This window comes from Coffea eugenioides, chromosome 5 (genome assembly GCF_003713205.1).
Source record: "Coffea eugenioides isolate CCC68of chromosome 5, Ceug_1.0, whole genome shotgun sequence".
NCBI lineage: Eukaryota > Viridiplantae > Streptophyta > Magnoliopsida > Gentianales > Rubiaceae > Coffea > Coffea eugenioides.
In genome coordinates, this window is record NC_040039.1 from 38,233,796 (window position 1) to 38,248,850 (window position 15,055).

General features: G+C 37.2%; 1 protein-coding gene across 1 annotated transcript; it reads left to right on the forward strand.

The window, feature by feature from the left end:
• Positions 1–363: 363 nt before the first annotated feature.
• LOC113771575 lies at positions 364–843 on the forward strand. Its single transcript, XM_027316149.1, has one exon. It carries the CDS (start codon positions 364–366, stop codon positions 841–843), a length of 480 nt encoding a protein of 159 aa, XP_027171950.1.
• The last annotated feature ends 14,212 nt before the right edge of the window (positions 844–15,055 follow it).

The following is a 15,055-nucleotide window of genomic DNA, read 5'->3' on the forward strand; positions in this document are numbered from 1 at the left end:
TACTACATTTGGGACGACCCCTATCTTTGGAGGCAATGTTCGGATCAAGTGCTAAAAAGGTGTGTAAGTGCAGAATTTTTAAATTCTAATACTTTTGTCCGCTTTGGGTTGCCGAGAGCTGTAGTGAGTGATAGGGGGACACATTTTTGTAATAAGACTATTGCTGCCCTGTTCCACAAATATGGCGTACTCCACAAAGTATCTGCGCCATATCATCCACAGACAAATGGTCAAGCCGAAGTGTCAAACAGAGAGATCAAGATAATCTTGGAAAAGATAGTACGCCTTGATAGAAAGGATTGAAGCTTGAAATTGGAAGATGCACCATGGGCTTACCACATCGCGTATAAGACGTCGATTGGGATGCCCCCATATAGACTATTTTTCGATAAGGTTTGCCATCTTCCAGTGGAGTTCGAGCATAAGACATTCTGGACAGTGAAACAATGCAATATGAATCTTGAGAAAGCGGGGGTCCATAGAAAATTGCAGATACAAGAGTTGGAAGAGATTAGGAATGAGGCATACGAGAATGCAATGATTTACAAGAAAAAGAGCAAAATCTTTCATAATCAAAAAGTCTCAAGAAAATCATTTGTAGTGGGACAAAAAGTCCTCTTGTATCACTATACGTTTAAACTTTTTTTCGATAAGCTGCGTTCTTGTTGGATTGGTCCATTTGTTGTTTCTAATGTTTTTCATTATGGTGCAATGGAGATCAAAAGTTTGAAGACGAAGAAGAAGTTCGTAGTGAATGGTCATCGTCTCAAACCTTACTATGAAGGATTCTCCATTGAGGAAGTGGAGTTCATACAGCTCGAGGATCCAACTTATCCTGCTTGAAAGTTCTGGCTAAGTCTAACCAAAGACGTTAAAGAAAGGCGCTGCTTGGGAGGCAACCCAAGGCTATTTGTTTTAGTTTTCTTATGTTTTTAGAGTTTTTGTTAAGTGTTAGTTGCATTTAGTGAGTTGTTATTTTTGTGGCAGGAAACTGGCAGTTAGACGTGCCCACGCTAAGTGGTCACATTTAAGGAAGACAATTCTCATTTGCGGTCAGAAAAATCTATAGTAGTTAGGCGTGCTCACGTCAGGTGGTCACGTTTAAGGAACTCAATTTCTGAAAATTGATAAGTAGACTCGCTAGTAGTTAAGTGTGCCTACGCCAAATGGTCATGCTTAAGGATCCAAATTTTTGACGGATGGTCAGAAGATTCGTAGGCAGTTAGGCGTGCCTACGCCTAACACGGGGGTTCCTTCACATAAAAAAAAAAATCGAGGGGATGAAAAGACGAAATTGCCCTCACTTATTAAAAAAAACCACACCGGTGCCCTACTTTCTTTCTTCTTCTTTCTTTTTCTTCCTTTTCTTTCTTTTCTTCTTCTCTTCCACCGCCGCTATCTTCGTCCTCCTCACTGTCTGCCGTCGCCTTTCGCCCGCCGCTCGCCGTCCGCCTCGCAAGCCCTCTCACCAGCCACCGCAGTGCACAGCCGCCACTGCCACCTGTTCGCTCGACCAACCGCCGCCGACGCTGTTAAGTGGCTAATTGTGCATATAATTAGTGAATATATTTCCCCTTTATTTTGCTAAAATATGGCGTTAATCGATATATTTCACTCATATTTGAATTTTGGTGTTGCTTTTAGGAATTGTTAGTGAGAATGAAGTAAAGGGCGCATTAAAAGTCGACTTTCCAGAAGACGTCTTGTTAAGCATGCCCACGCTCTGTCAAACGCGAAGTGGTGCTTCTAAAGATGTATGTCCAGAAGACTCCAGTCTATTAAGCGTGCCCATGTCTTATTTGACAAAGCAATCAAGAGTTCGCAGGACATGAGATCAATCTGTCAATTGATCAAGAAGCCAGTTGTAGCCCATGGTTTTACATATTAGTCACGGAAGTGGAGATCTTGAGGGGTTATGACTTGATGTAATTTATTTTGGAAACCAATTGATAGGTCTTGGTTGGTTAGTTTAGTTTAAGTAGGAGTCCTAGAAGGAAAAAGGGATCCCGTCCTTATTAATAGGGGAGAAAACAGACGTGGACTCTCATTCTTCCTCTACCTCTAATTCCTTTTCCTCTTTTTCTCTACAATAAACCGTAGTAGTTCTTGTGGCCGCGAATCTACCGGGAGGAGCGGCTAGTTTCTTTTCGAGTTGAAGGATAATTGAAGCTTTGGTTCGACAATACTGTGAGATCTAATTTGATTTGTTTGATTCATTTATTTATGAGTATTTATATATTCTCTGTTCATTTATGATTATGATTATTTTCTACAGTTAAATACCTGATCAATATTTAATTGTCGAAATAGTCTATTGTCATCTAAAATATCAAATCCGTAATTGTTTGATGGTTTTAGTATTTGTGGCGTGTGATATAATTTGATTGTAAAAGAGGCTTTCGAATTTATGTCACGGAAATATATAATCTAACTTAAATGAACCGAGCATGTGTGTTTGTTGGTTAGAATTGATAGCTTTTCTAATTATTAATGCTATCAATAGGTTAAATCCAAAGAGTTTGTTTAGGGTTGCTTAATTGGCAAGAGAAATAGCCACAGAGCGTGTTGTGGTTATCGAAACAGTAAGAAGAGGCAGGTTGTCAGAGCGTGTTGACAACCATAACCAGTTTATTTATGAATAAGTGATTTCACCTTTGCATTGATGATCAGTTAAATGAACCAAAGTGAAAGTTAGACCTTCGACTAGAGTATTGCCTATTCTTGGTTTAGTTTTATTTAATTTTGTGATACTGTCTTTATTTTTATTCAAGTGAGTTATTTGGTTAATTTCTCCTAATCCCCCATTTTTCACAAAGAAATAAATCAGCCAGTCCCTGTGGATACGACCCTATTCACCACTACACTCGAATTCATATTTTTAGAGTAGGAACTTTTATTTTTGCTGGTTTGGCAAGCCAACAAATTTTGGCGCCGTTGCTGGGGACTGGTGCCTTATTGATTTATTTTCTTTGAATTATTTTTATTTTTATTTTCCCCTCATTCTGGAGTTAGTTTATGGCTAACTATACTCAACAATTTGGTGATAGACAGGATTTCATTCACAGGAGCGTTAATAATGTGCGTATCTCTTCTATTTATTAATGTTTACATTTTCTAACATTTCTTGTAGAAAATTTGGTTGAAGGGCAAGTACAACAAAGAAAAACTTTTGGAATATGTTATACCTCGAATCATCCATGAACATGTGTCCCACATTACAAGATGGTTTGAATGCCCAAGTTTATGCTGTTGGAGGATTTTCAAATTCGCCTCAAATGAGGTATGATTCGTATTCCAACATGTACACTCAAGAATGGAGAGATAACCTTAGCTTCAGTTATGCAGCGAGGCCGCCAAATTTTCAACAACAATATCAACAGCAACAACCAACTTTTACGTCAGGTATATCTCTTGAAGAAATTGTTAAATCACTAGCTACTAATATACAACAATTTCAACAGGAGACAAGAATGAATATTCGAAACCTGGAGAATTAATTGAGTCAATTAGCATCTACAATGAGCCGATTGGATTCTCAAATTTTAGAAGAATCGCACTTGCAGACGATTGTTAACTCCAAACAAAATATGAGTGCAATTACCCTGAGAAGAGATGAAGGACTGCAAGAGTTTCAAAAAGTAGGATTCAAGCATGTAGTCGAAGAGGAAGTTGAGAAAGAAGGAATGAGATCCCAATCTCAAACTTCTTCAACGAAAGAGTCTAGTGAACAACCCCCAATTGTGGTGATACATCCTTCATTCCCAAATCCATTTACAAGATCCAATGAAGAGGAGGAAGAGCAAGACATTCTGAAAATGTTTCACAAATTTGATAAGTTGAATTGCAAAGAGAAAATTTGTATGGAGGACAATGCTTCAGCTGTACTGCAACAGAAATTACCTCCTAAGTGTGAGGATTTAAAAGTTTTTGAGGTGGATGGCTTGGATAAGATAGGAGTTGCAGTGATCAAACATCTTGAACCGAGAAACAAAGCAGCTCGTTTGCTTAAAATTATTGGCACGAGGAAGAAATAATGAAACGAGCTAAAAGATTTTATCCCCCTTGATCGAACATGGTATCGTCTAGCCAAAGACGTTAAAGAAAGGCGCTACTTGGGAGACAACCCAAGAGTTTCAATTTTTAGTCATTTTTGCATTCTTTTTTATGTGGAAGTTAAGTTTATTTTGTTTCTTTTTGACAAAAGGCTTTTTGTTGTAGGCCGTGGACGCACTCATGAAAGTTTCGCTTTGATTGGGTGAAAATTCCTTGGGCAGAAGACTTCCTGTTATAAAACGTGCCCACGCTCTATGTCTAGAGGGCATTGTTCATTTTATGTTGGATTGGACTGACAACTATCTGTTACAAGACGTGCCTACACTCTATGTCCAGAAGGCATTGTTTGTTTTACGATTGGATGGACAGAAGACTATTTCTTATACAGCGTGCCCACGCCTTACAACAAAACCTCTAATATTGCGATCCCAAGTTGAACCTCACTATGTGCTTTGCCTGCATTGATTTTTAAGCAACTTATTCTCTCCCAAATGTTCAGTTCAATAATCAGGGAAGTCCTCTTTTCTTCTTTTTGCACTTAAGTTTCATCCATTGAGAACAATGTCTGATTTAGGTGTGGGGGAGATTTCAAGTGAAAAATTTGTCATAAAATTTTTTTCAAATCTAGTTTTGGAGCTTCTATTGTGTTTTACAAAAACAATCAAGATGCAAATATGAATAGTGTAATGTTACTAGCATGAATATGTTATTTTCTTGCAATTGATTTTAATGATGGACGTGCTAGATTTGACATAATTTTAACCACTTTGTGAGCTTTTGGGCTTTGTGAACAATTTAGTATATTTTGCTCTATCTTCTTTTGTTGAGTGATATCACACATGATTTGACATTCTAGAACTTGCTTTGTTATACATGTTGAGACCATACTTGAATTTGATGCATTAAAATGATAAGGACAATTAGGTTTAACCCTTTTGACTTTCTAAATTCCTTCCCTAATTATGTTTACCCATAGTTAGCCCTGTTTGAGCCTCAACCCTTTTCTTTGTTTAATAGCTAAATTTGTTACCTTAAACCTTTTTGTTTAGACCTTTTCATTTGAACCTTATGTCAAAGGAATACCATAATATTCTTGCATGACAATTTCAAGTGTGTTCCAAAAGTATGTTTATGGTTGGCAATTGTGATAGTTATGTTGGTTCAAAAGAAAAAAAAGAAAGAAAAAAAGAAAGAAAAAAATGCAAAAATGAAAAGAAAAAGAAAAAAATGAAAAAATACGAAAAAATACGAAAAAAAGAAGAAAAGAACAAAAAAAGAAAAGAATTTGTTTTTGTGAAGTGCACTTGTGTCGTTTTGTGATAGTTGGGATAATGCCCATATTACGTTTGCACTTGCGAAGTTTAGTGAAGTTATTGACACTCCTGGAAACTAGCTATACATGTGAATGACAAAGGAGTTTGACTTCATGCAGAGTATTATTGGTATTTCTTTTGATATATTTACACCTAAAACTTTTCCTTTTATCCAACCCTTAACTCAAGCCTCGTTACAACCCTTATAAAGACCCTTTGATTTTTGCATTGAATTCATTTTAAGTGGTGGAAATATGATATATTAGCAAGTTTATGGTAATGTCATTTCGTGGAGTTGATTTGAGTGCTAAATGTCCCTTAAACATTTGAGTGCAGAGTGTGTACGCTATTATCCGTGTGAGGGCTGTTGAATCTTGTGCATCCTGATTTTGATAAAATTGTTGAGAAGATATGATACTTGCGTTAGTATGCACTGTGCTATGAAATATTTGCCATCTTGACTATGATTTTTGGGTAGTGAATGCTTGAGGGCAAGCATTGTTTAGGTGTGGGGAAATTTGTTAAGTGGCTAATTGTGCATATAATTAGCAAATATTTTCCCCTTTATTTTGCTAAAATATGGCGTTAATCGATATATTTCACTCATATTTGAATTTTGGTGTTGCTTTTAGGAATTGTTGGTGAGAATTAATTAAAAGGCACATTAAAAGTCGACTTTCGAGAAGATGTCTTGTTAAGCGTGCCCACGCTCTATCAAATGCGAAGTGGTGCTTCTAAAGATCTATGTCCAGAAAACTCTAGTCTGTTAAGCGTACCCACGTCTTATTTGACAAAGCAGTCAAGAGTTCGCAGGACATGAGATCAATCTGTCAATTATCAAGAAGCCAGTTGTAGCCCATGGTTTTACATATTAGTCACGGAAGTGGAGATCTTGAGGGGTTACGACTTGATATAATTTATTTTGGAAACCAATTAATAGGTCTTGGTTGGTTAGTTTAGTTTAATAGGAGTCCTAGGGATCCCGTCCTTATTAATAGGGGAGAAAATAGACGTGGGCTCTCATTCTTCCTCTACCTCTGATTCTTTTTCCTTTTTTTCTCTACAATAAACCCTAGTATTTCTTGTGGCCGCGAATCTACAGGGAGGAGCGGCTAGTTTCTTTTCTAGTTGAAGGATAATTGAAGCTTTGGTTCGACAATACTGTGAGATCTAATTTGATTTGTTTGTTTCATTTATTTATGAGTATTTATATATTCTCTGTTCATTTATGATTATGATTATTTTCTACAGTTAAATACCTGATCAATATTTAATTGTCAAAATAGTCTATTGCCATCTAAAATATCAAATCCGTAATTGTTTGATGGTTTTAGTATTTGTGGCGAGTGATATAATTTGATTGTAAAAGAGACTTTCGAATTTATGTCACGGGAATATATAATCTAACTTAAATGAACCGAGCATGTGTGTTTGTTGGTTAGAATTGGTAGCTTTTCTAATTATTAATACTGTCAATAGGTTAAATCCTAAGAGTTTGTTTAGGGTTGCTTAATTGGCAAGAGAAATAGCCATAGAGCGTGTTGTGGTTATCGAAACAGTAAGGAGAGGCAGGTTGTCAGAGCGTGTTGACAACCATAACCAGTTTATTTATGAATAAGTGATTTCACCTTTGCATTGATGATCAGTTAAATGAACCAAAGTGAAATTAAGACTTTCGACTAGAGTGTTGCCTATTCTTGGTTTAGTTTTATTTAATTTTGTGATATGTCTTTATTTTTATTCAAGTGAGCTATTTGGTTAATTTCTCCTAATCCCCCATTTTTCATAAAGAAATAAATCACCCAATCCCTGTAGATACGACCCTACTCATCGCTACACTCTAATTCATATTTTTAGAATAGGAACTTTTATTTTTGCTGGTTTGATGAAATTGCCCTCACTTATTAAAAAAAAAGATGAAATTGCCCTCACTTATTAAAAAAAACCACACCGGTGACCCTACTTTCTTTTTCTTCATTTTCTTTCTTTTATTCTTCTCTTCCGCCGCCGCCGTCTTTGCCCTCCTCACTGTCCGCCGTCTCCTTTCGCCCGCCACTTGCTGTCCGCCTCGCAAGCCCTCTCACAGGCCAACGCAGCGCACAACCGCCACCGATGCCTGTTCGCGCGACCTGCCGTGCCCATCTCTCGCACCACCAACGCGCCCCAGCTCGTGCGCCACAAGCGACCAACCCAGGCGCGCAGTCAGGCACGCTAGCCCAGTAGACCCATGCGTGACCAGCAGCGAGCATCTTTCCCTGGTTGCGCCTGTTCGCCCCTCCAGCGAGCCAAAGCGGGCATCTACCAGTCCCTTCGCGCACGCCTTCCCCAGTGCGCGCGACTAGCGGGCAGCCCGTGCGCTCCAGCCCTCCTGTCCGTGACCCAGTTCGCACCAAGCTGCACGCCCAGTTGCGCACAACCACCAGGTGAGACCAGCTCGCCTCTCCTCTGCCAAAGCATGCGTCCGTCAGGCCACTCGCCTCTGTCCGCGCGTGTCATCCATGCGCGTCGCCTCCTCCACCACCGTTGCCGTCGCTGCTACTCCGCTGTCACCCCCACTACCTGCTCTCCCCTTAGGTCCTTTCTTTCTTTAATTTTCTGTTACTTTTAGTTGGGGACAGATTTTTTTTATTTCTAGCTGAGGACAGATTTTAAATTTTTATTTGAGGCTAGACATTTAATTTTTAGCTGATAACAGATAGTTGGTGCTTACTTGGGATACTGTGAATATTTCTTTATACTTGGGGACTTCTACTGTGTTTGTTAGTTTGATTAATATTTGTGTGTTTACTGTGTTTGAGTAGTGTCGTTAGTTGTTGCATTTGTCTGATTGTCTATTTCCCGATTGTCGATATTTGGATCTATGATTGGGGACTCTTTGTTTAATTGGCTGCCAGTTGACTTATTTTGAGTGTTTGTACCCTGCTCTTGCCCTATTTACCGGTGTCAAATGGCTAAAACAAAAGATAAAACCAGGAATAGACCATCCACCTCCACCCCACAACCAACTGTCCCTTTGAGTGGGCCTTCTCAAGCAACTGCTTCGGGAGGTCCCCGGATCCGCCTTGGGAGGAATAGGGAGGTTCACTTCTCTTCTCCGGCCCACTTTGATGGCCATTTGACCTTCACCAGGGTTGTCGATAAGGAACGGTATGCCGCTGCCTGTACAAGGAAGATCATTCCTTGTAAATTCATCCATAGCTCCACACTCGAGCTTTTAAACCTTAGGGATGAGGTCACTAAGAGGTTAACCGACATAGGTTGGACAAATTATGCTTCTATTATTTTACCTGCTTTCACTGAGTTAACGTGGGAATTCTATGCCACTTTTGAGTTTAATGTCCCTGATGAATTCTCCGTTACTACTCCGAAGGTGATTCGGTTTAAATTGATGGGTAGGGAGTTCAAACAGTCCATCACTGAATTTAATTTGGCTTTTGAGCTTATTGACATTCCCTATTCCCAAACTGATAAATATATGGAAAGTGCCTGCGACTACACTGAGCCCTTTTTCTCCCATAACACTGGCTATTGGAGAGAACTATTGGTTGACACTCAATCTTATGACCCTAGCTAGTCTAAAGCCTCTTTTCTTAGGGACTCCGTTTCCGATATCTCCACTATTTTATGGCTTATAGCTTCTCAGGCAGGAAAGACAGTTCGGGTATTTTGATCAAACCCGAGTTTTTTTTATTTGGTGTATGTTTGCTGAGATTAAGGTCAACTTGGATTGTTGGTTTACTTCCCACCTCCGAACTGTCTTGAACAAGAAAAATAAGCCGCTAATTTTGGGTTCTTTTATCACTCAATTGGCTGTTAATCTTGGGGTTTTGGATTTGATTAATCATAATCTGCATTTGGCTTGTACTATAGAACCTCTTGATTTAATTTGTTTGGAAAAGATGGGTATGGGTCTAGTGCAACAGGTCAATGGTGTCTTCCAGTTTGTGCCTCCCGGGCCGATCCAGCTTCCACCGAAGCGTAAAGCTTCCAAATCTGCTATCTCGGAGGTTGGCGGTCCTTCTACTGACACCCCTGGACCTTCCTCTTCTGCACATCCGCCGATGTCCTCTACTGACAGGTAGTCTTCCGACCTCCGCTTCCAACTGCATCACATGGATTCTAGATTGGAGCGGATCGAGCGCCAGGTGTCCGGAATGGCGCAGAACTTGGCTCAGTACTTCACCCACGTGGGCTTCCATCCACCCTCCCCTCCCGAGCCTTAGTCCTTTTCTACCCTCTTTCATGTTCAAGGAAGTGTCATTGCCCCATTATCTCTATTCTAGATATTTATTTACTTACATTGGAGGCAATGTAAGGTTTAGGTGTGGGGAAGGGTTAGCTATGCTTTTAGGTCTTTATTTTGCATTTTCTTTTTCTTAGTAGTTATTTGTGTTAGACAATGATAAATGCAATTGAGACACAAGTATGATTAGTGAGTTCATGCCATGGATTTTCTATTTTTCTCGATGGTGGGTTAATTGATGAATATGCTGAACTTGACATAATTTTGATCACTTGTGCAATTTTTGGGCTTAATTTTTCGTTTGTTGAATGGTTATAAGGTTATTGCACAAGGTTTGTCATTCTAGAAGTTGCTCGGTTATGCATGTCAAAACCACATTTAATTGAATTTGATGCATCAAAATGATAAGGGCACTTAGGATTGAACCAGTTTTGACTCGCTCAAAAATCTACTTTTATTTCATCTACATTTAGTGAGCCAAGTTAAACCTTTAACCCTTTCTCTTCATTTGATATCCTAATTGTTAGCGGAAAAACCTTATTTTTAGACTTTCTCTTTGTACCTCGAGTTGAAGAAATGCTTTGATTCCATTGCATTGGAGTTGGGATATTATTTGAAAGGCAGTGAAGCAGAAATGCAAGTATAACAAGTGAAGTTGACTTCTATGGTGTCGATAACGAAAAAAAAGAGAAAAATAAAGAGGAGAAAAAAAATATGGAAAAAAAGAGGTTGAAATCAAAGTATTTGTGACAAGTGCCGACTACTACCTTCACTTGTTGGGTTGTTGATATGCCTTGGAGGTACAAATTTGCAAGAACCTGTGCAATGAATTTTTGGACTTTTTTTTTTGACATTTTTACACCCTTAAAATACTTTTTATCCTACCCCTTCACCCGAGCCTCCTTACAACCTTGTGAAGTCCCTTTGATTTGTGCATTTAATTCATAGTTAAGTAGTGGAGATATGATATATGAGCAAACTTATGATAATGTCATTCCATTGTGTTGATTTGAGAGCCATCCTCTATTCTATATACTTTGGAGTGAATGAGTGCATATTGAATGTGAAAATTGTCAGTTTAGTAAGTATATCCTGATTTTGATGAGGTTATTGGGAGAATTTGGAATACCGTTATTGGTATGAACTACTGTGAATTGCTTGGTATCTTAATTACACTTCTAAATTAATTATGCTTGAGGGCAAGCATAGTTTAGGTGTGTGGGAGATTGATAGGGCATATTTTAGTGAGATATTTTGATAATATTGCATAATTATTTTGACTAAATGTTACACTATTTGGGGGATTCTACTCAGGTTGTCTGTTTGGTGTTAATTGCAGAAATTGGTGGAGAAAAAGTGCTAAAATCAACATTCCAAAAGACTTCCTGACAGTTAGACGTGCCCACGCCTAACTCCAACCTTTAAGTCCGGAATTCTCGGAATTATTTGCACGTGAGAAGGTTCCTAAAATGAGTGAAGTAGCTGGCTACAAATTTGGAAATCAGTGGGGTCATCCCAAAGGAAAGTAAAAGCTGAAGAAATTGACTTGTAATAGAATTCGTTAATTAGGAAGTGATTGGTATTTGGATACCAATTTTTTAGAAGAAAAAATAGGAAAGAGTCGGCTGGATTTTCTATCTTTGACCGATTTGGAGAGAGGGAGATCAGACTCTCTTTATGCTTTAACAAAAGAAACAATTCATTCACTTTTGGCTAGGTAGCCAGAAACGAAAAAGGAGCATTGTACTTGTCTATTGACTTTTCTTGCCTTTTGAAAAAACTTGGAGGAAACCAACGAAAAAGACACAATTGTGGACTTGTTCTTTTTTTCCTCTGTTGACCGAAATTGGTAGACAAGAATTGACAAATTTTTCCAATTCTCTACGCATGGCTTATTCTCCATTAATGGAGAACTAACTTCTTACTTCTATTCAAGGGGACCACTGAAGATTTAGTTCAACAATAATTGTGAGATCTGAATTATTTTAACTATTTTCTTCATTTATTGGTATTTGTATGTTTTTTGCTTTTAATTGTTGTTATAGCTATCGTGTTTAATTGAATAGGTGCATAATATTTAATTATTCACGTAAACTATTTGCTAATTGGGGGTAGTTGAATCTGTAATTATTCGATTACTTCCGTCCCGGTAGCAACTTGCATAATTGGGTTTGTATCAGGAAAACATACGATCTAACTTAAACAAATTCTCGTAGCGTGTTTGTTAGTTAGGGTTGGGCTTTTCTAATTCTTAATGCAATCTAAAAATTAAATCCTACGGTCGTATCTAGGGTTATTTTTTTGTTAGAGAAATAGTTAACGGTCGTACCTTGACTATCGAAAAAATGAGAAAAAGTTGGTTGTTTATCACGTGTATGACAGCTATAATCAATCTATCAATGAATGCTGGAATGATACTTGAATCGATGATCAGTTTCATGAACCATTTTTGAAGTGTATTCTTGGCTAGAGTTTCTCCAATTATTTCTCTCAATTAATTATTTTTCGTATTTAATTTATTTAGGTGGCAATTCATTAGCATTAAATCCTAAAACCCCCCGTTTGTCTTGACTCGAAAGGAACGAACTTTTCTCCAATCCCTGAGGAGACGACCCTACTTGCCACTGTCTACTAGTTAGTAATTTTGTCAATTAATCCATTCTAATATATCGGATTAAGCACACTTTTCGGAACTAAGGTGAATCAAGTAACTCATTGTACATTTAGAATCCCTGCTCCAGTATCTGAATTGATTATTGATTGCTTTTAGTGATAGTTAGATTATTATTATTATTATTGCACAGACTCGGCACCTATCAGTACTCCTTATATGCGCACGTAGCTGGTTAATATCATCATTAGGTGACACCTATATTTGCGGGACAACTAATGACTGTGACTGACATCTTCGCAAGTGCAAGTGCAGCAGCAGCCGGTCCGAAGCAGAATTGTATATTATTTTAAAAAATTATGGAGACAAGATCATTGAGGCAAGTGCAGCAGCAGCCGGCCAGAAGCAGAATTGTAGATTATTTCAAAAAATTATGCAGACAAGATCATTGATAGATTAAGCCAAGAAAAGTGGTCTTACAACAATGACAATACGTCAATATTGAATCCTTTATATATATATTATCAGTTTGCAACCTAATAAATTTTTTATTACTGTAATCAGACTATTGTCAAGCAACTATTCTGATTGAAAGAGACCTTGCACCTGCTCTCAATTTTAATTTCATTGGTTAATGTGAAAGTTTCCTTGAAAGCTTGTATCTGGACCAGAATTCAGCTTAGATGCCTTGATCTCAACATTTGTTTAGCATGCGCATTTCCTTTCAGACTCTCCATTTTCTTAAAGGATTCAAAATTTGTATCCAAGATTGTTCACCTATGAATGAGTACTTCCATTGAAAGATGACAGGGGGCAAATGATCACGTAACAAGATCCATTTCAAATCACCGTTTATTTAGAAAATGCCAAAGAGAAAGACGAGAACTATTTTGAACCAGAAATGCAACAAAAGTACAGTTCTGGTCCCCAATATTTAGTCCATCTAATATTTCGATTAAAATAAAATTTATCTTCAACGCAATTTAAGACAACTAACGAAAAATCACAATAAGTAATAGTCAAAATCAAATAAATGTACGTCAATAATTTTGATAATCTATTTTTTGTTTAAGTACACCAAATTTGCATGGGTATGTTGTTAATACCTCACAAATCCCTTATGATTCAACCAAGGATGGAACAGAGGGGCTGGGGAGGTGCAGCCCCTTCGCTCCCCCCACAACCCCCAAAACTTTCGAAATAATCCTAAAGGGACTAAGACGTTTTATCTAAGATAGATTAATCTCCTCCCCCTCCCCCCCAACATGCATATCTATTTCTAGTTCCTCTTAATTACTCTTCATACATTTATCTATTTCTTGTCCCCCTTAATTACTCTTTTTATATGACTCTTATACCAAACAAACTCTTATTTCGTTCTCGTATTAGTGTAGCATTAGTACAAATGGGCTTATAAATGAATTGAATCGAACTTTTGATTTATTGGGCTCGATTCAAAATATTAGATAAATTCAAATTCGAACTCAAATCCTATACGAGCTCCAAATTTGAGATCAAGTTCAATTCGATATTACAGGCTCGATATTATATTATTTCCTCCTCTTATTATATTGTTTGAACTCGAACTTGAGTTTGTCAAAAATCCACCCTCAAATCGAGCCCTTAATGTGTTGAGTTCAAACTATTTGTTAAATGCTCAATTCATCCACAGCTTACAACGAAAAAATAACAACTAAAAAAACACTACATAAAAGTAAATAAAGGAAATAAAAGGTAATAGAATTCCCTTGAATGAAGAATGTACGAGGATTAGTTAAAATATATAAAGTTACAACTTTTTATCAAGCTTCTCAAGATCGACTCTTTCTAAGCTCCATTATTATGCTTCCAGTATCAACTGTTCTCAAACTCCAGTTTTGCAAGGCAAGCTTTTATTTTTATTTCCTTCAAACTTTCTTGTATTATATTTTAAATTGTATTATTAATTTCGAAATAGTTATTTTTATTTTGAGTTTGTTGTTTCAGAACTACGTAATGATTATTGCTTCTACAAATGTAAGAAAAAAAGAAACGAAGCCAGTAATATGAATTATTGATCTATTAGTTTACTAGGTAGTTATTTCTCGCATTGATAGGAAATAGAATGGTAGGGAATCCAAATTTTGTAGTTTGGTTTATACTTTGCCGTTTATTATTGAAATCCTTAATTTTCATTTTAAATTTACCATGCTTTATATGCTATAATATGTGTTATTACTATATGTTGGATTTTTCGCCTCCCCTAAACTAAAGTTTTGGTTCTACCATTGTATTCAACAATATCCATTTAACTCTTTTGTAGCATCATGTAAAGTGGAAAAATTGACCCCAAAAAAAAAAAAGTATTTCCAAGCATTTGTTAATATTTAAGCACAATAAGTGTCTAACCACTTTACATAAAATTAATAGGGAATTATGTGGCCAAATGCGAAGCCATAAGGGGAATAAGTGGCAATTCCATATTTTCACATATTCCACGTTTCTAGCTAGCGTGCATATAGGTTGATCACCGTGACTGCAGTTGCTTTTTGTCTATTTTCGACTTTACGTAAAATCATAGATAGGTTAATTGGATATTTTAAACAATAGGAGGATTGTATGATAAAATACAAAATTATGAAAGATAAAATTATTTACTCCATTCGTGTACATCTAGTCTAGTATTAAGAGAAGGAAGAATCTGAGGGTTTTGCAATCACTCCTTACAAAACCTACACGTTCTATTATGAAAGATAAAATTATTTACTCCATTCGTGTACATCTAGTCTAGTATTAAGAGAAGGAAGAATCTGAGGGTTTTGCAATCACTCCTTACAAAACCTACACGTTCTATCA